We start from the raw sequence: 24,813 nt of genomic DNA on the forward strand, positions 1-24,813 counted from the left end.
TATAAAATTGATTTATATTAATTAGAGATAAAACATGGTATTATAAAAAATTATGAGCTATATTTGCTATAATACAATATTATTAGTATTGATTAAAATTAAAATATTTATTATAATATAATATTGATCGATGTTGAATGTCTATATTATAATTGTTGTGAACTTAACTATTATAATATAGTTTATTTATGTTAATTAGAATTAAAATGTTATGATAGGACGGGACGATAATAAATAAGGATATAGTTATAAGACCGATTCATTTTTAAAATTAAAAAATCCTAAAATCAGTTCATCCAAAAAATAAGAAAAATATCTTGAAATATTTCTTAAATAAATATTTCAAAATCTTCCTAAAAAATTATAACGAATATCTTAAAATATTTCCTAAACGGATATTATAATATTTGATCAACTATTGTAAAAAAGTAACTCATGCCCATGGATACAGGTATACACATATCAATCCTAATTTCTCTCAGATCATTAAACTCCTTTTTCGCGTCGAATCTTACTAACTTGAGCGTCGGAATGATTTGTCGGGACCCCGAAGCCATTCTAACTCTTTTTTTAGTACTTTTTCATATTTTTTTCATCTCTCCGTGCTATTCTTTTCGAGGAGCGTGCACGTGAATAGTTTTAAATCGATATTTGAACCATCCACGATGTATTAATGTTTGTATTTATAATAGTTATAAAAAAATAAGAATAATTTAAAAAAATAAGATGTACTAATATGGGATAAGTGCCTTTTGATAATATATAGAAAAGAACCGTGACACTAAAAATGGCGCTTCTATCAAAAAAAATATTCATTAGATAACACTTTTTGTCTAGCTCTTAATTTAATCTTATTTAATTTTTTATATTTTATATGAATATATACATAATTGATCAATAAATATTTTTAATTTTTTTCGACTAAATCAAAAGGTAGATAATCCAGCTCTATAAATTGACCACCAAATAAATTTGAAAAGTGCAAATAAATCCTATGACACCCTAATATCATTAGTGATTAGAACTCTATATGCATTCAGAAATACTTAATATAAAATTTGTATCCTTGTTATAGCCGTCAAGTTGGGTTAGGCCCGTCGGGTTGGCCCGCCCAGCCAAGAAATTTAGGCGGATTGGGTTAAAATTTTATCAATCCATTTTAAGATGGATTGAGGTGGGTTGGCCCGCCTAGGCCCACGACCCGCGTGGGTTGGCCCGCGGCGGGTTTGGGTTGGCCCGCGGGTTGAGAAAGTTTATTTATTTATTTTAAAATTAAAGTATAAAACTTAATGAATTAGTGGATTTCATCTATTTAAAATTAAAAATTATAATTCAAACTTAAAACTTTCAACTTAATCAATTTAAATTATACTTCAAATTTAAAATTTTTAATATTTTTAATATTTTTTAACAGACCCGCGGGTTGGCCCGCCTAACCCGTGGCCCGCCTTGAGTTGGATTGGGTTGGTGATTTCCCAACCCGCCAAATTGGTGGGTTAACCCGCCCCATCCCGCCATATGATGGGTCCGCCATGGATTAGCCCGCCTCGCCATGGATTGACATGTTTGACAGCTCTAATCCTTATTATATGAGAATTATTCTTGTCTCTTATCACTGCAGTGTGCCCCCAAGAGAAAAAAAAACTTTCAATTTAAGACTATAATAAAAGTACATATTAATTTTAAAAAATAAAACAATAATTAATAATGATAAAAATATTTAAATATAAAATAAAATATATATAATAGGAAATAAAGTAGCTACAATGAAATTGATTATTGGTGTAATTTTTATTTGTTTAGTAATTTTTTTACAAATTTATAAATTTTGCACGTTGTTTATGGAAAAAAAATAATTCATAAATTTTATCCACTAGAGTTAACAAACTAAATGTATATACATTTCCCCCTCGGGTTAGAGGCAGTGGTAGCGTTCCAACGGTTCTCAAACATTCACAATTTGATTTTTAGACAGAGATGATCATCGGTGAATAAAAATTTAATTAAATTGAATAAATTGATTGAACTGATTAAATTTAAAATTTTAATTTGATTATTTTAAAATTATTATTATTTTTTAAAGAAAATAATTAATTTAATTAATTCAGTTCAATTTTGATGTTGGTTTTAAAATTTTTATTTAGTCAAATCAAATATCGAATTAATTTAAATAAAAAAATATTTTTTGAATTTTTAAATAAGTAATTTATAAATTTCTAATTAATTGATAAAATTTTCATAATAATTAAAAATTTTAATTATTTCGATTAATTTGATTTTTATTAAATTATTCGATATTTTATTTATTAGATTTTTATTTGGAAAATTGATCAGTTCGATCAGTTTAAAAAAATTTAGTTCGATTTGATTTCAGTTAATTTAATTCGATTCGATTTGATTTTAATTGAATACTCAGTTCTAATCATCTCCTACTAGATTAGTCTGTTTAAAAAATTATATATCTAGATTTATAATATATATATATATATATATGCATTTAAATAATTCAATATTTTTAAACAAAATCTTAATAAACAAAACACTAAATTTACAATTTTAATAATGCTCTCTTCTCATGATACAAAATAGGATCGACAAACTAAAATGAACTGTTTAATTACTTAGATTTTTATATAAAAAATTTATTTTTAAAGTCATGGAGCTCTTACTTCTAATTGCTTCTCAATGACATATGTATATATAAATTTTAAATCATCGAATCAGTTTTTTTTACAACAAAATCAATATTATATAAAAAAGACTTTATCATAAAGCCCTCCTCAATATTCTTTTGATCAGATTGAATTATCTAACATCATCATCGGGTATGACCGTATGTGAATCCCTTATTCTTATGCGAATGAGATGACACTTTCAATTGAAGTTTTAAATATTATCTCCGACGCAAAGCAACGATTAAGTTTCTTTATTCCTTCGTAAACCCTAACAATTTAAGAAAAATAAAAATCAAAAGTGAATCCCCATGAGACTCGATCACTGAATGAGGCAAATTTACAATTGAAAATTTTTAAAATATTAATTAATGATGATTTAGATTTATTTTCAAAATAAAAAATAATTCAAAGTTAAAAACAACATTTGAAATAAATACTAAATCTTATAAAAAATAAAATTTTATTTTCCAATGCATGCATAACTAATAGAAAATTTCCGACCGGCACAAAAGAAATTTTCAAAAGTAAAATTAATAAACTTATCTATACTCAACAATATTTTTTAAAAAATAAATAATTTAGTAATTTTATCAATTGAAAAATATTATCAAAATTTGATTATAAAATTTTAATTAATAAATTTGCATCTCAAAAACTAAAAACCAAATGTATATAAAAATTAATATTTATTTTTTATAAAATTATTAAATTTTAAATATATATATTTTTTATGCTTAGGGTTTCAAGACGGTGCTCAAAATTCTACCATTCTAAACATAATTTAAATAAATAATTGACGGCTCTGATATAAATAAATAAATAATATATTTTTTTGTTTTAATGAATGAACGATTGAGGGAGAAAGAGAAGTTACTTCATTATACAGTTCGTCGACGTTCAAAAAAGGCCATCGGAGCGACCGCCGGAGGACGTAGCTCCAGGCGTCACAATCAAGGAGGGCGCTAATTCGTCCACGAAATTCGTTCAAGAAGGCCATCGGAGCGGGTGCCGGAGGACGTAGCTCCAGACGTCACAATCACAATCAGCGACGGCGACGTCGGTCTCATCGTCGGACGGCGCTGCATCGTCGAAAAGGCCGAGGAGGCTGCGGCCGACCGCGAACAGGCGGTCGCCGGGGATTCCGATGGAGGCGGAGCAGCCGTCGACGAGGGACGTAAAGAACACACGGTGGGGATTCCAAATGCTGCTGCTATCAAACTCCCACGGGAACTCGAAGATCCCCACCGGGCGGAGCACCCCGCCAGCAGCCTCTAAACCGGCGTCCCTCTTCTCCGACGCCGCCGGAGCCGAGAATGCTTCTCTATCATTTTGATCGACCTCCTGATCTCGTCCTCGCTTCCTGCTGTTGCTGCTGCTGCTTCTGCTCATCGCCCGGTCCGTCGTCGATCGGAATATCGAAGTTACTATAAATAAGTACTTGTTTGGAGGACGGAATTGATGGAGGTTGCGACGCGACGCGAAGCAGTTGCCTATTAATTTCTTCTGCTTCGATATCTCCCCGTCCTCATCGCAATTAAGAAATATATATAGCTGCAAATTAAAATGATTAATTAATAATTGTGTTTTCGATACCGCAGATAATTAAGTTTAATTTGACGAAGGAATAAATGTTAATTAGGAACTGCAAAATATGGACGTGATTCAGGATATTTCACGATACAGAATTTGGTAATTAATTTATCAAATCATATAATTTGTCTTCCAAATATACCGATTTCTATTTTTGGTTCAATCTGAAAATATTTCAATATAATTTCATTTCAAATTCTGTTGTGAGAGTTTTCCATTTTAAAATTTATGTGATTATATATATATATATTTTTTTTTTATATATCATCAAATCATTAAACATAAGATATCAAATTCAACTATTCCAATAAGTCAAACTTTTTTACCATACGAATAGATCGAATTTTATCATTAAAATCGAATAAGTCAACCAATATAAAATCAAATTAATTATTTTTTTTAATTTAAAATATATATTTAAATTTTTTAATAAAAACTTAATCGATTTAATAAATTTTTAAAATTAATAAAAAATTTTAATTTAGTCGGTTTAACTGATTTTCAAAATTTCAAATCGAATCAATTTAATCTAAATAACTGATATTTTAAATAAAAATGAACTGAATCAATCTGAATTATTTCAATTAAATTGATTATTTTAATTTAATAGAAGTTTTGATTGCCTCTAATTCGGCATCAGCATGTTTAAAGCAATTCTGTTTGCAAAATTAAAAAAATTGAATTGCTAAAAAATAGATTATTTTAAAATTCCCATCTAAATTTTACAACTTGAAAACATCCATTAATTAATTAAATTATATAATTTAATTAATTAATGGATGTTTTATATATTGATTGCACATTTAATCAATTAACAATCCAGTAAGTTTTAAATGAGATTGGAAATAATGAAATGTATAAATACAACAAAGGCATTACAATTGTGCCTCCCAATCAAGGGATTTAAAACTCAACAATTATGTTTCACATGTATGAATGATATTGTGGGATATCTAAGCAAATTAAAATGTTACCAGACAATGATCCTTATTGTATGCGAACTCGACTCGGTTGGAGCCTACAGTTATTTTCGAAGGACTAACTGATGCATAGAACCGAAAGTTGCCACACCCGCGTACTCTCAAAGATATGACTGAATTATTTCTTGTGAATTCATAAGCTAAATCCTTGATGGCTCCACCAGAATTGAACATACTAATCAATGGGAGGTAACCCCATTGGTAGATTAAATTAACGACCGAACTTTAGATTTCAATGTAATCGGCAATGATGCATTCTTTGGCAGATAAGTCAATTGGGCTACAAAAGCATATTGTCGTAAACTTCATGGAGAAGAAGAAACTTTTTTTCCTCAAGACAACTATAATAGCATACCTTTTTGATGAGAATAGATAATTGAATCACCATTCCAACCAGAATCAGTGACCTTTGGAAGGTAATCTACATCCTTGGAACGAACAAAGCCGGTTATTGTGTCAGGCTCTTCGTCGTGGATCAGGTTTTTCTTCCCGACTTTGCACCAACCAGCTCCTTGGCAATTAAAGACCCCAATAACTCCAGTATAGTCATTCAAATTCCATATTTTCAGAAGACTGCATAATAAGGAGCACCAATTTGTAAGAAGATATTCTATTTATAGAGTGCCATGGACTCATATGAAATAATTAATAATATTTCTATAAATGCAATTCTGATATTAAATGATGAAACGTAGAATCGTTAATTTAAAATTGAGTTAAATAAATAATTAAAAAACATAAATCAAAAAATAATTAATCCGTGTTTTAAACAAATATTGCCTAGAAGTGTACGCAATTATGCTAGTTAAAATATTTTTATACAAATAATTTATAATTAATAATTTTAATCAACTTTTTAGAGATGCCGAGTTACCATCTTAAATTAAGATCACTAAATAGCGATCGTCAATATCCACGACGACAACAAAGAAGAGGTAGTGTGGAAGTTATTTCACCTCCATTCAGAGTTACAGTATATATAAGTTATAGTTAAATAACGATGACAAATATTATTTTATTTTTGTTCAATGTCTTTTAATAACAAAAACAATAAGAAAGTTCTTTTAGTAAAAATTAAATAAGCATTCATCATTAATAAAATCATTATATGAATATCTCATTTTTAATTAAAGTTAAATGAACGCTCTTCAATAATTTGTTTTCAAAAATATTCCTCAATCAACATTGTTATAGTAGCTACCTATAGCTACTATAATGTGTGATGTGTTTAAAATTTATATTGTATAGAAACTACCTAGTAACTGTTACTACATATAGAAATTAACAAATAACTAGCTACTATAACATATAGAAATTATTTAGTAGCTATTACAACTTATTTAAGATGAATTTATAATTTAAATTTTAAAGGTTTTGAATAATATTATATCGAAAATAATATTTATCATGGTCAAAATTATTTAAATTTCATGAATAATATTTTTATTTTAATATTATTATAATAGATTTGACTAAAATTATTATTTTATTTCTCAAATATTATATAAATTATTTACACGTAAGTGATAGGGATTTTACTCTGGCAATTGCAAATTAATGAAGTTATTTAAGTAAACATTTCGTTTTTTTCTAATACAAACACCTAAACATACTTTGATCAATGAAACGAGAGATGACTACTCTGGCAATTTACGGGCGGACGGATTCTATTTGGAAGGGTTTGAAAAAAAGTGATCCGAATCCGATTACATAATTACACATTTATCCTTCGCTCGATCTGTGTCGGCTGATTCGTCGGTGAACGCACCGCAGCCATAGTCCTATCGACATTATTTTATTTAGTCTCATCAGACTTTAACCTACTCCGCTTTACCCTTTACAGTGAGATAACCTACGTGTCGACTTCCCATAGGTTGATACGTCTGCCGTACTACGTTCGCGGCCTTCACGGCTCTCTCATTCCCAAATGCTCTATATATATCTCTTCTGTATCTGTTCCGATTCTTACAACATACTCCAATAACCTTCTCCGGCCCAGTTATGGCTTTGCTCGCTGATGGGAGGCCCAAGCTGCTCCTCTGCCGCTTCCTCGCCATCTCCACCGCCTGCGCCGTCATCGCTGCTGCGGTGCGCTACCACCGCCGGAGGATGTAGCAGCAGCTGCTGGTGCCGGCGAGGGATCTCGTGCCGGTGAGGGTTCTCGTGCTGGCGCCGACCCTCGAGCTCACCGACACTGGGGACATCACGGAGCTTGAACCCTTCTCGCACTATGTCGGTATGTGTTCGCTTACTTCTTTATCTTGCTTCTTTTCTTTGGATTCTTGTGTATGAACAACTTACACTACATAAATAATATTGATTAGCGACCGAATTTTCGATCGCTAATTGGTCATTAAATCCAATTAACGATCGATTAGCGACCAATTTAAAAAATCGCAAACAAATTCGTCGTAATTGGAGAGATCGGCAGCGGAGAGAAGGGGTGCAGGAGAGAGAAGGCGTGCGGAGAGAAAGGGGCGCAGCGGAGAGAAGGCGTGCGGCGGGTCTTTAGGGCTCGGGAGGAAGTAAAGGAAAAAAATTTTAAGAAAATAAATTAGCGATTTAGCGACCAAAACTGGTTTCGATCGCTATTTAGCGACCAAAACTCCGATCGAACCAAATTCGATCGCTAAAATAGCAACCGAACTCTAATTCGGTCGCTAAATTAGCGATCGAAATAAATAAGTTTGGCTATTTAGCGACCGAATTAGAGTTATAAACATTAATGACCGAAAAAAATGGTCGCTAAATTCTTTTCTTGTCGTACACTTCTAAAATTCGGCTAATCTAAATTAGCGATCGAAATAAGTTCGATCGCTATTTTAGCGAGACTGAAATCGCGGACTGAAATTCGGTTCGATCGCTATTTAGCGACCGAATTAGAGTTCGGTCGCTAAACATTAATGACCGAAAAAAAATGGTCGCTAAATTCTTTTCTTGTCGTACACTTCTAAAATTACCGGATTAATTATTTTTTGAACGCTAATTTAGCGACCGAAATATAAATTCGGTCGCTAAATACCGACCGAATTATAATTTCGATCTCAAATTTACGACCGATTAAATATCGATCGCTAATTTAGCGACCGATTAAAGTTCGGTCGTTAATTTAACGACCGATAGTAATTCAGTTAATTTACTTGAAAACATCCATTAATTAATTAAATTATATCCTATTAATTTACTTAATACTAGTAGCTTATTTTATATATTAATTGCACATTTGATCAATTAATAATCCAGTTAATTTTAAATGAGATTGAAGGATTCATTTTCATCATCCACCCTTTTCTTTAAATCTATGTGAAACAGTGGAAGGATATACTTACAACACAGGCATTACAATTGTGCCTCCCAATCAAGGGATTTAAAACTCAACAATTATGTTCCACATGTATGAATGATCTTGTGGGATATCTAAGCAAAATGTTACCAGACAATGATCCTTATGGTATGCGAACTCGACTCGGTTGGAGCCTACGGTTATTTTCGAAGGACTAACTGATGCATAGAACCGAAAGTCGCCACACCCGCGTACTCTCAGAGATATGACTGAATTATTTCTTGTGGATTCATAAGCTAAATCCTTGATGGCTCCACCAGAATTGAACATCTTCACTAATCCAATGGGAGCATAAGAAACCCCATTTGGTAGATGCCTCAGAGGAACAACCGTAAAGACATCGAACTCACGAGATTTCAATGTAATTGGCAATGATGCATTCTTTGGCAGATAAGTCAATTGGCCTACAAAAGCATATTGAATCCATAAACTTCATGGAGAAGAAGAAATTTTTTTTCCTCAAGACAACTATAATAGCATACCTTTTTGATGAGAATAGATAATTGAATCACCATTCCAGCCAGAATCAGTGACCTTTGGAAGGTAATCTACATCCTTGGAACGAACAAAGCCGGTTATCGTGTCAGGCTCTTCGTCGTGGATCAGGTTTTTCTTCCCGACTTTGCACCAACCAGCTCCTTGGCAATTAAAGACCCCAATAACTCCAGTATAGTCATTCAAATTCCATATTTTCAGAAGACTGCATAATAAGGAGCACCAATTTGTAAGAAGATATTCTATTTATAGAGTGCCATGGACTCATATGAAATACAGTTTCACCTCTTGCCATCCCTACAAGGGTCCGAAAACAAGCAGTCCCTTGTAGGCCTCCCTGGAAGTTTCGCCCTCAAGATTGATCCATCTGGGAGCACAAGCTTCTTTAACAAATCAAAATCATGATTCCCAGGTTTGTCACTGCATCAAAAAGCAAGATCAATATAAAAGTTTTCTTTGTTTTCTCACAAAAAAAAAAAGAAATTGCATTGCTACATTTTCACCTCACATAAATTGCACAACCTCCAACAGCTCGTGCAGCTCCATGATACTCGGCCATAGGGTGAAGGCTCTGGAAGAAAGGCACAAGCCGCGAGAATCAAACACATGAAATGTTCTAGTAGATAATGATAAAAGCTAAAGTTTTTGTTTGGTTACATGGAACATATCCCAGTCAGGCTGCATGAATTCTCCAAGGAAAACAGTGTTATATGCAACCGATGCAATGTGAATTGTGTGAGAAGCTGGATCTCTTGGCCAGAAGTCATCAGAAGCTCTTATAATAGCTGTTCTCTTCGAGCTGTATAGAGATTGCACAAAGTTGTTTGCCAATCAGCAATTTGGAAAAAAAAAAAACCCTTTTCCATGAGAAGCTAGAAACTAAGAATTTTACCTGTATAAATTATCAGTGTTGTGGCTCATGCACGATATAATTCCATTGTCAGGGAAATTTCTAGCAATAGAGGCTTCCAAAGCTTGATGGTACTTCCTGGCTAGCTTTACTCTTCCACCATGACCTGCTCCTAGCGTTTCAAGAATGTTCTGTACATCTACTTTAACTCCATCAATCCCAGCTGATGCGAGATACGAGTGAAGCTCATTGTAAAAACTATAGACTTTCTTAGGGTTGACAAGGCCAAGGCCATTTTTTATCATGCTGTTCAAACAATCACAGTTTTCATTAGACCGAACTCCAGGCGATGAAACAGGATATTGCATCTTTGAATCATAATGTTCCATTCCAGCAACGCCTGGCTTTAAGCCACCCCAGTATCCAGTTATCGCATGCCACACATAAACGTATCTGTTGAATAAGTAGCAGTCGAAATCAAATAATTTAATTCACTTAAAAATGTAAAACAAGCTTGTAATATAACAATCTAAAGATATCTTACTTCACTTGATGTTTTTTCTTCATTTCTGTGACAATATGTGCTAGCCCATTTGCAGGATCTTCATTGCCATTCCCCTCTCTTCCATTTTTCTGAAACTTGTGGTTCTCCTTGATATGTGTAAGTCTATTTGCAAAACTAAAAATAGAACAAAAAATAATTAATCTCACAACGCCGCAATGTCGAAAAGGAAAACATCAGAGCCAAACTAGAACCATGTCAAAACCAAACAAATAAAAGTTAAATTACATACTTTGTTGCATTGTCTGATTCAGATGCAATCCCAGTAGAGTCCATGGCTACTGACTGCCAACCATCATCAATTATGACAAATTTTGGACGAATCCCGCCTTTCCCAAAGCTGGAGATTATCAAATATATTCAATAAATGGTAAAACACTGTACAGTTCATTCACATAGCATTTGAATAAGCATGTAGGTAAGAACAAAGCTGCATACTGCACCTTTCTAGTCCTTGTCTCACCCCTTCGGCAGTTACATCAGTATAAAATGCATCCCATGTACACCAGCCAAACCAATTTAACATGTCTGGCATCTTCCAGAATGAAACACAGCATGAGAAAACAGAACTACTACAAGGAGCATATATATATACTAGCTAACGAGAGAGATCATTTACCCTTTTCCTCTCTAGATGTGAAAATGTCTGCAGGTGCTTCTCAACTATCCTGTTTAGCACAACAAAGTAAGTTGTAAGTAAATCCAGATCTACATTCTAGCTCCATTTTTTGCTATTGATTTGAAGAAGAAGAATGAACTCATTTCTCTCATGGAGTAAAATATCATCTCATAAAGTACCTAAAATATTTTGACCAGAGAAAATTTAGTAAATACTCACTCGATTGCCCCTCTAATAACCTCAAATGGATCTGAGCCACCTGCCACTAGAACCAAATGGGAACCTTCAAATACCTCCACAGCAGGGTCACCTGAAATTTCATATGGCAAAATCAAAGGTACACCAACCTTCCCAGTTACAGAGCAAAGAATTTTCTACAGATTTATCAATAAATTGAAATATTTAGCAAAGAAATTGACAGATTGCTTACCACTTTCCAAGCAAATCTCTAGTTCATCATTGGCATTGCCCTGGAGCACAGCTCTGAAGGCACCTTCAAGGATCGGTAAGAAGACAGTATAGACTGCAGTTTGGCCCATACTATCCTCACTTCCTTCTCCGAAATGAGAAGGATCAGTGCCCTCAACAATCAGAAACTGGGTCTCGAATGGGATATCTCGTCCAAAAGATCCCATCCTCTGAGTCATCCACCACATCTTGAACCGAAATGTACACATAAACCGCAAATCCCTGTAATCCAAAGACTCGGAGATTATCAACATTAAATTTCATGAAGAACCTATGTAGGACATTAGGCGCGTCTTCTCTTGATTATAGATACGAAATACTCAACAAATTCAAGTACTTGTAGTTCTTACAAAGAAATTCAAGAGAAGCACATGAATTCTTCCATCAAGGAATCCTTACAAAATCCAACAAAATGTAAAAGGAGAACTTAAAAGATGTGAGATGATAACGCAACGACTATTGTTCTTCCTAATGCGAGCTCAGGTGCCTTTTATGAACTGAATTCTTGTGAAGAAAACTGTCCATATAGATGAAGGTATAGATTTGGAGAGTGAAAAACCCCGAATTATTCAATTCCTATGGATAAAAGCTGAGGATCAGAAAAATCTGTCTCAAAAGAATAATGATGCTGCAGCGAATGAGGAGGGACCTCAAAGGAGGAGCACCAAGCAGAAACTTACGGAACCTGACACATGAACTTCTCGGCGACAAAAAGGGGGAAAACAAACTCACAGAAGCTTCCCGATAGGAAAGACATTGCGACTCCCGCCACGCTCCGGTCGGACGCCAACGAAAGCGGCATTAATCACCCCGCACCTGCTCGCCGGCGAGAGGAGCACATTCTCTTTTACTTGGGACAGGATCTTCGTCCCCAACACGACCAAATCCCCATCCGAAACGCTAATACCCGCCCCTACCGTCATCCTCAACCCCCTCTCTCTCCCACAAGGAGAGGCGGCGGCACCAGTCGGAGGTGGCAGCGGGCTTCGGCGGAGGAGTCGGAGGTGGCAGCGGGTTTCGGCGGAGGGCGGCCTCGCTGGATGGATCAGATCTGTGGCGCGCTTCCCATTAAATAGGATCGTGAAGTGAATCGATTAAAAGTTCTATTAAATAGAATAAATCTATCGAACTAATAGAATTTAAAAATTCAGTTCTATTATTTTAAAATTTTATTTTTTAAAAAATAATTATATCAATTAATTCGATTTCGTTTTTAAAATTTTTTATTTAATTAAATTCAATAAATTAAAATAAAAAATAATTTATAAATTTATAAATAAATGAATATGATTTTTGACTAAATTAATCGATATTTTTTAATGCAGTCACGAAGAGGCGCTGATCCACTGAGGAAGCGCTGCGCTGTATCCGACGTGGAATTTGTTGGGAAAGGACGAGGAGCCCCGCAACAAACTCTCCTAACGCGTAATGCCTTTTTCATAATTATCGTCACGTAATCAAATGATAGCAGTTAGGTTAAGCATCAAGTGCTTCGTGAGGAAATTCCTATTATGTATAATATTTAATCTAATTATAATAAAAGAAAATGGATCATATTTATAGGTGATAAGATAAGATGATAATTTCTCGTAAAATTCGATTTAATTTGATTGTTACATTAAAAATATAACGCGCCCATATGGACAAGTCATTAATACAAATAAAAAAAATTAAATGATGATAATAATTTAAATGAGCGTGCGGCCCCCACGCAATCTAACCCTGACGTACATCTGCTTGTACGGAAATGGCATCTGATTCGCGGGAAACAGCTGCCCGGCGGATTTAATCCCAATCGATGTGCGCTCCTGCTTTTTGTTTCCCAAAAAAGAAAAGAAAAGAAATGTGATATAGCACCTGGATACGCACTCGTCGGATTCACTTCCAGAAGAGAAGATCCTCCGTCGAATCTTTCGTCGCCTATAAATAACCGATTCCGCTCCCAGTAGGCTCTCGTCAGATCCGTTTGTTCCTGTTCATCCCTTCTTAGTCCTTCGCCCATGTCGTCCGTAACGGCCACTTTCGCCGGAGCATCTTCCCTTTCTGCACAGCCCGCAGTCTCCAGGCGACCGCGGGCGATGGTGGCGGTGGCTTTGGCCGCCGGGCGCGGCAGAGCGGCGCCGAAGAGCCTATACCAGGTGCTGCAGGTGGCGGAGACGGCGACGGCGCTGGAGATCAAGGTGGCGTATCGGTCCATGGCCAAGCGGCTCCACCCGGACGCGTCTCCGCAGGGAGGCGGCAGCGGGGCGGCGGACTTCATCGAGATCCGCCGCGCGTACGAGACGCTGGCGGACCCGGCGGCCCGGGCGCGCTACGACTGGTCCCTGTCCCAGCAGCGGTGGAGATCGCCGGCCGACGGCCTTGGTCGGTCGGACACAGACCGGCTCAGTCCCCGGTTCGGAAGGTGGGAGACGGATCAGTGCTGGTAGGAATTACTTAGACCGGAAACGTTAAATTTGTTTCATGCTCTTTTTTTTTTTTTAATTTTGATTAGTGAAAAGCATCTGTGTCTGTTTCATACAAATATATCCAACAATGGCGACGACAATACGTAATTAACGAATAAAATACACGATCATTAAATTAATTAAACATGTAGACATACCTGAGGTATAATTATTCATGTACAGAAGGATTACACAATACCACGTACTAGTGTGCATACGGCAGAGCAAGCTCCAGGATTGGATTTTAATTCTGGATCGACAAATTAATGCACCACGCAATTTACTTGGATTAAACAAAATAAAAACGGGGGACATCAGATCAGAAAAGATCAACTGCAACAGCCACTCGCTTGAGATGATGAGCCATCCCTTCCACCTGATTGCCCAGGAATTCCTCCATATCCAACTTTGATTCCATACGACTGCAAAAGTGTGAATCATAAACAAGAAGAATTCAGGATCCATTTGTATAGAAGTGGAAAAGAAAGACTCCACAAAATAACTGGTTGATGATGTAACTCATTGGGGTAAATCAGTATTTGCGACAATGAAAAACAGTATTTTATCCCTCTATTGAGCTCTACATAAGGTTCTATGTTTAGTGATCTTCAAATTGCTCTTGCCTGGTATAGTTCCCTTTCGATACCTTGTTTTCAAAATTGAAGCAGCATTTTTTAGTTTATCTGCTGAATTTAGAACAATCTGTTTTACAATAACTATGGAATATACCAACGAGTAGAAATAAAAGAAAAGGATAAGAACAAACTGCTGTTATAGGAACCTTTCTTGCTCGAGCAAATAAGGCATTTATAACAGATCTCAAGTCCAGAAAACCAAAAAAAGCAAATTAGAATTCCATTTTTCTATAGGCAAGTACAAACATGGGAATAAAAAAGAAACCAAAAGAAGAAACAAACAGCAGAGATTAGTAATTTCAGAATATCCCCTGAGAAGATAATTCTATAATGGTACCTCATTTGACACATCGAAGACACCATCTTGAATTTTCTTATATATAGTTGCTGCAGTTTTAATAAAAGCCTGGATACAAAATAGATACGTAAAACAAATCAAATTTGAAACCTCAACTTTAACAAGGAAAACATAATACAGAAAGGAAAAAATCTTTGGATCCAACTCACCTCCTCAACATTCTGTGCTGTTTTAGCAGAAGCCTCCATAAAGATTAATCCATGCTCTTTCGCAAACTGTTCCCCCTCTTCAGTGCTCACGGCTCTTCTGTGAGCCAAGTCACTTTTGTTACCAATCAGCATAATTGTCATATTAGCATTGGCATGTTGCCTGGCATCTTCCAGCCAGCTAGTAAGATGATTGAATGTCTCCCTCCTGATGAAAAGTTGAACATAGTAAGCCATTTTTAGCCATCTAATTAAAAAACCTATGAACATATACCTGGTTATGTCATATACCAGCAGTGCTCCAGCAGCACCTCGGTAATAGGATCTTGTAATTGATCGAAAAGATTCCTGCCCAGCCTGCAAAATTTCCAGAGCCTTATTCAGATGAATCAACTAGTAGATGAGACAAATCCATATAAACTGATTAAATTTTCTAAATAAACTTTATAACATTCAATGTATTAATCTACTTTTGATTTTGTATTTGGTAATTGTAGATTACTTTTTGCAATATGTTCACTATTATCATGTTATAACTACCCCAAATAGATATGGCATATGGCTTATACTGATTGAAACGATAACTAAATTATAGCCCGGAGCACAAGATGCAAGTCCAAGTTCACTATTCCTCGCAAGCATGCATTTCATCACTTATAAAAATTCATTTTATTCTAAAAGATATCGTATTGGACCCAAATATTAAGTCTCTTCAAATAGATAGGAACCAACACATATCCTTGTTGCTGATAAAAAATTGGCTATCTCACCAAAACTCTGTTTCATAAGTCAAATGATTTGGATAATCATTCTCAGGGCCAAAAGCATTAATCTCAAATTTCATTGCTAGTGCTGGTTCAGGATAGAAAAAGGAGCTAAACACACTAACCGTGTCCCATATCTGCAATTTTATGGGCTTGTTGTCAATAGTAACCATTCTAGCCCCAAACTCAACACCAATTGTCAAGTCATGAACAGGTTGGAAACGCTTGTCAGTGAACTGCAGAAGAAGACATGATTTCCCCACTCCTGCAAACAGAGATACAGAGAAAAATGCCACATTTTTCCAGTCAGCACCATCTATGAATTCATGTACACATGTATGTTTAATATATGTGGTTACAATTTTTTTTTAAGTATATAACAAGAGATCCTTGGCAAATCTGCATAAAAATATCCTAAACGCATTCTCGTACTCTTTCATCAATGCCATACCAAATCGTACAACTAAGCAAATCAAGCAAATAGGACACTGAAAATTCATGATCAGAATCACATGTTCTTCCTCTTATCATTAGCCAGACGAAAACTCAAAAAAAATGATCGAATCCCATCAAAGCATACCAATCCCAGCAATAACACCCTGCCTTCAACAATAAGTTCACCAAGTCCCTTTTCAAAACCATGAGTATACATCATGCGATCGCAAAAGCAGATAGGAAGACGACGAAGAAACATACCCGTGTCGCCGATGATGATGTACTTGAACAGGTACGCGTACGACATCGTCCTCGAATCCACCACCGGCCAATCCCAGCTCCTCCTCGATCAAATCCTAAAAGACGAACTCAACCGATTGCTAGGAATCAACGAGCAGAGAAGGCAAGATCGAACCTGGAGAGAGGGAGAACTTGGAAGAGAAGAAAAGGAGTCGTGGACACCCGAACCAGCTTGGAGCAATTCTTATCCCGTAGGAACTGCTAACTTAAAACCCACCTCGTTTGCGATTGGCTAACCCGCACGAGCGGGACCCGCGGGCTATAAACACGTTGTAAATTGCTTTTCCCCCCTCCTCTGACACCGCACCCCCCATCCTCTCTCTCTCTCTCCCACTCAAATGCCAGTTTTACCCTTTTTTTTGTTTTTTTGTTTTATTTTACTTATATATATATATATATATATGATTTTTATTTTTTAAATTAATTTTATTTTTTTTATTTTTTAAATTAATTTTATTTATTATTTTTTCATTAATACTTTTATATATATATATATAATTTTTATTTAGTTTTATTTTTAAAATTAATTTTATTTATTATTTTTTCATTAATACTTATATATATATATATACGAGTTTGATATCCTGCGCGAACGAAAAAACGCGACCCGTGCGCACGCGATCCCGGCCGTTGATCGCGAAAAATCCAGGCCGTTTATTAAAAAAATCACTGTAGCTTCTCTGCGTCGTCGGCGTTCTCGCCGCTGCCGCTCCCCCGTCTGGCCACCGCCGGCCACCGGACCGGCGGCGATGGATGCGCAACTCACCGACGCCGGACTGGTGGCCGTATTCCGGCCGAATTTCGGCCGGAATCGACCAACAGCTACTGTTGGCCGATTCCGGCAAAAATCGACGGGATTCCGGCCGAATCACGGCCAGATTCCGGCCGAATCACGGCCGGAGACCGGCCGGAATCGGCCAACAGCGTCTGTTGGCCGATTCCGGCCAAAATCGGCCAGATTCCGGCCGAATCGCGGCCGGAGACTGGCCGCGGTTGACGCGCCCGGCGCTCCAATGCCGGAATGTGCGTCGGCGAGTTGCGCATCCAACGGTCCAGGTCCGGTGGCCGGCGGTGATCGGACGGCGGCGCGACGGCGGCGGAAGTGGGCGAGGGTCGGCGGTCGCGCACGGATCGCGTAGGGATGAGTCGCACGGGATATCAAACCTCTATATATATATATATAACCGTCAAGTTGGGTTAGGCCCGCCGGGTTGGCCCGCTCCGCCAAGAAATTTAGGTGGATTGGGTTGAAATTTTATCAACTCATTTTAAGATGGGTTGAGGTGGGTTGGCCCGCGGGTTGAGAAAGTTTATTTATTTATTTTAAATTTTAAAATTAAAGTATAAAACTTAATGAATTAGTGGATTTCATCTATTTAAATACAATTTAAGTTTAAAAATTATAATTTAAACTTAAAACTTTCAACTTAATCAATTAAAATTATACTTCAATCTTAAAATTTTTAATATTTTTTTATTTTTTAACAGGCCCGCGGGTTGGTCCGCCTAACCCGCGACCCACCTTGAGTTGGATTGGGTTGGAGATTTCTCAACCCGTTAAATTGGTGGGTTAGCCCCGCCATATGATGGACCCGCCATGGGTTAGCCCGCCTCGTCATAGGTTGGTCCGTTTGACAGCTCTATATATATATATAATTAAATTTTATTTTTTTAAAATAATTTTGTTTATTATTTTTTCATTAATACTTATATATTTTTTAATTTTATTTAATTTTTATTTAGTTTTATTTTTAAATTAATTTTGTTTTTAAATTTTAAATTTTAAATTTTATTTAGTTTTTATTTTTTTAATTAATTTTTTAAAAATTTAAAAAGAATAAAAAATAAATAAATAAAAAGGAGAGGATAAAAGTGTAATTTGGAAGGGAGAGAGAGGAGGTGGGAGGGAGGGGGGCTGTCAGATGGGAGGGGGGAAAAGCAGGTCTCAAACACGTTTATCGGTTTACGATGTGGGGTCATTCATACCCATCTTGGCTGTCGTCGGCGCCGACTATTAATATAAAAAGAGCTGTCCACGTTAATAAATCATGAAATGAATGCTTACACTTTATCTCAAAAATTTATTTATTTTAATATTATTATAACAGTTGGTCTGTGATTATTACAAATCATACTATTATTATATAATGATGATGACAAGCAAATTTTATCCCACTTAATTAATAGATAATAAAATAAAATATTTTATTTTAATCAAAATTATATTATTATATTAAAATATCCTTTATCAATTTAATTTTGAATTCTTAAACCTATTAAAATCATTTTAACTCGATTAAATTAAATATTTTTATAACAAAAACTATTAAATTTCCCTATTACATTTAAATTTCTCAGGTATTAATCCATCGACCATAACTTTCAAGATTACTGATGTAGTCCTTTTAGCCCAAGTGATAAATATGAAGATATATATTACCTAAGATTCCGGATTTAAATCCTCTTAATAACATGTAGCTATTGACTGATGTGTTATTTCAACAGTAAACTCTTATCAACATAGTGATATCATGCCTTCAAAAATCCTTTAAAGAGTTTTCAGATATAAGACCGTTTCATCAGTGAAACTAATCACTATAAAAAACTTATTCAATATAATTTTTTTTTCTTCACAAATGATCATCAAACCGATCGTGTGAGACTTGACGGATTTCACTTTTATTGCAGAAAAAGATTACTGATGTAAATCAAAACCATATCTTTTTCATTCTGAAAATCAGGTTTCATTGATTTGTCCGGAGAAGTAAACACATAGGCACCCACAAAATACGTATATTCTACAAATATCGGCTTAGTTACTAGAACCCTTCTCAAAGTATCTTAAGTACGAAAAACACGGCTAAGATGTAACAAGCTTAGAAACAGGACTTAGTTTACATATCAACGTCATCTGCCAAAGCATTTAAGCAGGGAGGATGTTAAAGTTGAAGACAGAAACTTCAAACCAGTAGATCCTCCAGGGAAATAGGATATTGAGTAATACGCGAGTGCGAGGACCTAAGAATGATGAAAGCACAGATCAGAAGGAAACCACAGGATTAGCTATTTGCAACAATGAAATTATATACCTGAATCACAGAGAAGAGGACAGAGAGAATGTAGCTATGAAGCACCATGGAAACATAGATTGTACCCACCATGCTACCAATGAATAGCGTTGTGAAAGTAGAGGGCAAATCACTCTGCACCGTGAATGTAGAAAAAATGATTCAGACTGCAATTTACTGTCATCTCTCATTGATGGAGTTTTTGGAAACCCATTATGCTCATCGGCTGCTGACAGTCACTTGAAGAACTCAATAAAAAAAACAAAAAAAGGCTTATCTATTTCACCAACAATGGCTCTCTACATTGTGATTCTTTTGCAACTGTGAAAAAGGGCATTCTGCTGTGCATTTTTTACTTCTGGAAGCTGTGATACATATTTAAGAAAAATGGGATCCTACAAAAATTACCTCCTTGGAGCACATGTGCGAAAGCTGGTTCTTAGGACCCCTGAGTGCAAAGAATGATCCAATGATCAAAGCACAGCCGAAAGTGAAACAAAGAGCAAACTTTTGAGGCATCAAGACCATCACTGGAAGGAACATGGTAAAAGCAATGAAAACAAAGAACATGCCACTGGCAAGGAACACGGCGAAGTACACAAGGGATTTTCCAGAAGGCACATTACTAGTAGCATTCTGGAAATTCCCAGGCAACTCCCTGACTCCTTTAGAAACCCTGTTGCACAAAGAAAAACTACAAAAGTTAATTTCATACAAGTGAGTATGTTTTTCAACATATGTTATGTGAGTATTCAATAGAAAATCAAGGAGGACTAAAGCTAAAGGCTAAGAGGAAAAAATGATATGATAGGAACTAATAAAACATGAAATTGAACTAACAAATAGTTGAGATAGGAAACCAAAAGGTTCTTTCAGCAAAAGTCACCATGTCCAATATGTGATAATTATTCATGAACGTCTTCCAACATTATTGACTGTCTAGTTTAGATATTAGAACATCCATTTAGGCCCAACTTAGCCAATATAATAAATAATAATTTCAAGGAAGTCTTTTCCCGTCACATGAATTTAAAGCTGAAGTAATTTCACTGATCTCTAACAACCTACATCAAAAGAACAGGTAAAGGACACAAGACTTACCAGAAATCTGAACGTTTGATGAGAAACCTACAAAATCTAGGAAGATGATTTTTTTTTAAAACTGATCTCAGAGCTGGAAAGAGCATATGGGAAAGAGATAATATGATATGACATTTGGGTTCAAAGCAAGAGATAATAATAATCATTATAGCAAAACCACGCCCACAAATCTCTTTCTCCTTTTGCTGTCAAAGGTAACTCTAAGCAGAACAAGATTTGCATTACTCGAGAAGATTCTCATGGAGTGACATAATTAAGAGAAACCTAAACTGTGGGAAACGAAATTATAGCTCCATCAAAATTTTCCACCAAATTACTAGTTAGTTTCTTTTATATTTCATTCTTAACAAGATGCTAATTCTATGTTGTTTTCCGCAGCTAAAAGATCGATAATTTTCCACCCATTACATCCGCAGCTAAAAGCGATAGGGATAATCCTCACACGTTGAAGGTGCCGGTGACCTTGTCGTTGGCGTTACGGACGGCGGACTCGATATCAAAGCCGAATGCAGAGGCGCCATCATCCTCGGCCGACCGGGACGCGGCGTAAGTGTTCCAATCCACGAGGAGGGAGGACGAGGTTTTCCGCAGCTCTCCGCCGCTCCCGCTCGGTCCCCCCTGGAACCAAGCCTGCGCCGACTGCAGCATGTAGCCGGCTCCGGCAGATCGCAAGTCGGGGAGAGTAGAAGGTGCGCAAGGGTTTCTCGATCGAGAGAGACGCGTCTACTGGGTCCGATCGAGTTGGGAGAAGTGGGCCAAACCGGTTTTATTTTGAAATGTTTGGTTCGAACCGTGTAGAGACCACTCAAAATTATAATTTTATTATTAATTTTCAGACAGTGCTGATCTCATGAGCTGGCATCTACCTCCGATCCACTCCCACAGCCTTTATAGTCACAGTTACGTACTGAATAGTTCACTGAGCCAACACAAAGCAGACGAATATCCAACGACAAAGTCAAATTTGCTTCCGATAATCATTATTTTTATATGACCAATCGACAAATTGCAGACGGCAAAGACTGAAGGCTGACTCCAAGCAATTTTTACTCGATTGGTCTTTTGAAAAAGTATACATCCGCTGCGATCGAGTCTGTAGGCGACAAAGAGAGGATTGGCTTCTTCACGTGCCCGATTCATACTGCTCCTAATATTCTGATCGATTTGGAGTTGTCATTTTAATCATTGTTGTTGTAGTTAAAGTCTTAAAGTGTTCTGAGATCCATCGCAGGGTTGCTTGATTGATTATAGGATCAGGCGCCGACGATCGGAGCCGGTGATGGCGAAGGACATGAAGGGGCAAGAGCTGAAGCCGTGGCGGACGGAGAAGCCGACCATCTTCCGAGTGCCGGCGGTCATCCGTCGGGCCGACCCCGAGGCCTACGAGCCGAACATCATCTCCTTCGGCCCTTACCACCGCGGCAAGCCCCACCTGCGAGCTATGGACAAGCTCAAGCCGCAGTACCTCCAGAGGTTCGTGGCCCGGATTACGCCGAGGAAGACGTTGGAGGAGTGCCGGAGCTACGTCAGGACGGTGGAGCGCCGCGCGCGCAGCGCGTACTCGGAGACCCTAGCCATGGGCTCTGACGAGTTCGTCGACATGATGCTGCACGACAGCTGCTTCGTGGTGGAGCTGTTCCTCAGTCTCACCGAGAGGCGGGAGGGAACGGGACAGGAGATGGACGACGGCGAAGAATACGACCCGATCTTTAGCTCAGCTTGGGCGGAGTACTACCTGAGGCTCGACATGCTGCTGCTGGAGAACCAGCTTCCCCTGTTTCTGCTCAGGGATTTGCTCGGTTTCGTTGATCCTGAGAAAGCGGCGAACTCCCTGAAGCCGCTCGCGCTCAATTTCTTCGGCGGCGATTTCCTCCCGGGAAGAACTAAGAAGCTGCCGGAGAAATTGGAAGTGCCGGAGACGCTCAGGAGATCGCATCACATCCTTCATCTCTTGCACGCCTGCATTCAGCAAGTCCCTGACTCCATTAACGCAGACAAAAGCTCCCACTGCGAGGATAATGTAATTAGGGAAGGAGCTGAAGGCTTCCGCACCAGCCCGAAGCGCTACTCTCTGCTGGCATCGTCTTTCGGGCGCAAGTCGGAGAAGAGGGTCGCCGACGACTGCGTCTTCACGCCGCTTACCCCGGCGACGGTCCCCTGTGCCCGCGAGCTGAAGAACGCCGGCGTGCAGATCGTCAGGAAGATGGACACCGACAGCTTCCTCGACGTCACCTTCGCCAACGGGCGGCTGGAGATCCCCCGGATCCGAGCCTACAACGTGTCGAACACCATCCTGCGGAACCTGATCGCGTTCGAGCAGCTGTACCCGGAGCGCGGCACCCACGTCACCGACTTCGCCTACCTGATGGACTGCCTGATCGACACGCGGGATGACGTAGCGCTGCTGCGGGAGGCGGACATCCTGGTGAGCGCCATGGGGAGCAACAAGGACGTGGCGGATCTGTTCAACAGGTTGTGCCACAAGGTGGTGGTGCAGCCGACGAAAGGGCACCTCCGGGGCGTGTTCGAGGACGTGCCCAAGCACTGCGAGAAGAAGTACAACAAGTGGAGGGCGACGCTGAACCACGCCTACTTCGGCAACCCGTGGGCGGCGATCTCGGTCGTCGCCGCGATTTTGCTCTTCGTTCTTACAATAGTGCAGACCGTCTTCTCCGTCCTATGTTACTATCAGCCGCCGTAAAATTTGGCTATCGACAGACTTGAATTCATCTCCAATTAAACTTCGATTTTTCTTTTCTTTACATTTTACAAGAACGAGATTGTAGTAATAAGTTTGAAAATTAAGTTTGGAGATTCTTCCTGGTGCTCAAGGATGAAGATGCTTCAAGTTTCAACCCCAAAATAGAAAGCTTGTGTAAAGACCGGCACCTTCTTGTCGATGTTAACCTCGGGTAAAGACCTATTTACCAAGATGGGGAAGCAGCAAGGAGCATTCGATAGAAGGAAGATATTCAAATTCCACCATAACACTACTGATAGATACTAAGATGATTCTGCCTGGTTCTCTCAAGAATGGAGATGCTTCAAGTTTCAACCCAAAATAGAAATCTGATAGATTTGCTATTGCCCTGCAACATTGTGTTTGTACGTATATAAAGGCAAGCCATTTGGAACCCTTTTCTCTTTATATCCACCACCATCCAATATGCATTTTGACAGATTCCAATAAACTTATTGGTTTAGCCTTTTAAAAGAAAAAGAAAAAGAAAAAGAAAAAGGAAAAAAGAAAAAGAAAACAATGGTCCAATCAAAATTGGATGTGTCTGGACCGGAAACATTACGGAATTAACGGGTCCAATTTTCTTTTTTTGCCAGGCTGGGACCTACAGCCATGAATAAAAGGTGTCTAAAATTAATAATTTTATTAATTAAAATCTCAATTTTTTTAATATAATCTAATTAATGATGTCCTTTTAGGTGGTCCAGACTTCTCTCTGCAGAGTTGTGATAACCTCCTTAATGTTTGAAATCAGATGGTCTCCAAGGCTGGGCAGATTAGGATTGATCGATTCTACTAATGCGATCATTTCTGTGCTCAAATTAATGACAAATAAGAGAGGATAGAAATCTTCAATGATCAAGTTAGCGAAGAATAAGAGAAGATAGAAATCTTGCAGAGATGCAAGTTAAAAAGAAGAATGTTGGAACAAAGAAAAAATGAAAGTTTAATAAAAAAAAATTATCTTTGTGCGCGAAAAAAAAATCATACCTCTCTTTTATTTTCTCCGATGACTATATAACGGACAGAAAGCCATAAACTAATGTTAACTAAAATTAGTATGTTTTTACAGTGAAAAGGCAATTCAAAATAGTTGTATAATAATTTTAACTAAATCAATTATATGACTTATCTAAATCGAATTATAATTTAAAATGATTTAAAATCAGATAGATTTGAATTATTTAAAAAAAATATCGAATATATTTGAGTTTTATTAAATTTGATAATTTTAATT

The 24,813-nt window shown here is 37.2% G+C and overlaps 5 protein-coding genes across 6 annotated transcripts; 2 read left to right on the forward strand and 3 right to left on the reverse strand.

The window, feature by feature from the left end:
• Nucleotides 1-8,473: 8,473 nt before the first annotated feature.
• LOC141838148 (putative galactinol--sucrose galactosyltransferase 1) lies at nucleotides 8,474-12,609 on the reverse strand. Its single transcript, XM_074725550.1, has 13 exons — nucleotides 12,315-12,609; nucleotides 11,545-11,804; nucleotides 11,334-11,424; nucleotides 11,115-11,163; nucleotides 10,939-11,030; nucleotides 10,728-10,835; nucleotides 10,478-10,612; nucleotides 9,976-10,386; nucleotides 9,741-9,882; nucleotides 9,587-9,654; nucleotides 9,369-9,503; nucleotides 9,071-9,288; nucleotides 8,474-8,992 (listed from the first exon to the last, which is right to left on the reverse strand). The coding sequence occupies exons 1-13, from the start codon at nucleotides 12,503-12,505 to the stop codon at nucleotides 8,613-8,615; spliced, it is 2,280 nt and encodes a 759-aa protein (XP_074581651.1). The 5' UTR covers nucleotides 12,506-12,609; the 3' UTR covers nucleotides 8,474-8,612.
• Nucleotides 12,610-13,582: 973 nt separating this feature from the next.
• LOC141837477 (chaperone protein dnaJ 11, chloroplastic-like) lies at nucleotides 13,583-14,011 on the forward strand. Its single transcript, XM_074724867.1, has one exon. It carries the CDS (start codon nucleotides 13,583-13,585, stop codon nucleotides 14,009-14,011), a length of 429 nt encoding a protein of 142 aa, XP_074580968.1.
• Nucleotides 14,012-14,137: 126 nt separating this feature from the next.
• Nucleotides 14,138-16,840, reverse strand: LOC141839427 (ras-related protein RABB1c-like). Of its 2 annotated transcripts, XM_074727171.1 has the most exons (7): nucleotides 16,783-16,812; nucleotides 16,629-16,723; nucleotides 16,058-16,197; nucleotides 15,443-15,525; nucleotides 15,172-15,376; nucleotides 15,002-15,070; nucleotides 14,138-14,451 (listed from the first exon to the last, which is right to left on the reverse strand). In XM_074727171.1, the coding sequence occupies exons 2-7, from the start codon at nucleotides 16,672-16,674 to the stop codon at nucleotides 14,359-14,361; spliced, it is 636 nt and encodes a 211-aa protein (XP_074583272.1). In that variant the 5' UTR covers nucleotides 16,675-16,723; nucleotides 16,783-16,812; the 3' UTR covers nucleotides 14,138-14,358. The 2 variants fall into 2 exon arrangements, with proteins under 2 accessions (XP_074583272.1, XP_074583271.1); XM_074727170.1 differs by having other exon boundaries at nucleotides 16,629-16,840.
• A 2,526-nt stretch (nucleotides 16,841-19,366) lies between these two features.
• Nucleotides 19,367-21,557, reverse strand: LOC141839850 (protein transport protein sft2-like). The gene is made up of 4 exons (XM_074727699.1): nucleotides 21,279-21,557; nucleotides 20,144-20,411; nucleotides 19,757-19,870; nucleotides 19,367-19,685 (listed from the first exon to the last, which is right to left on the reverse strand). The coding sequence occupies exons 1-4, from the start codon at nucleotides 21,482-21,484 to the stop codon at nucleotides 19,575-19,577; spliced, it is 699 nt and encodes a 232-aa protein (XP_074583800.1). The 5' UTR covers nucleotides 21,485-21,557; the 3' UTR covers nucleotides 19,367-19,574.
• A 213-nt stretch (nucleotides 21,558-21,770) lies between these two features.
• LOC141837228 (UPF0481 protein At3g47200-like) lies at nucleotides 21,771-23,670 on the forward strand. Its single transcript, XM_074724671.1, has one exon. The coding sequence runs from the start codon at nucleotides 22,116-22,118 to the stop codon at nucleotides 23,535-23,537; it is 1,422 nt and encodes a 473-aa protein (XP_074580772.1). The 5' UTR covers nucleotides 21,771-22,115; the 3' UTR covers nucleotides 23,538-23,670.
• Nucleotides 23,671-24,813: the final 1,143 nt, after the last annotated feature.

The sequence above is a fragment of the Curcuma longa genome, chromosome 11 (assembly GCF_044706935.1).
Source record: "Curcuma longa cultivar G26 ecotype Majalengka, Jawa Barat chromosome 11, ITB_CL_G26_1.1, whole genome shotgun sequence".
Taxonomy (NCBI): domain Eukaryota; kingdom Viridiplantae; phylum Streptophyta; class Magnoliopsida; order Zingiberales; family Zingiberaceae; genus Curcuma; species Curcuma longa.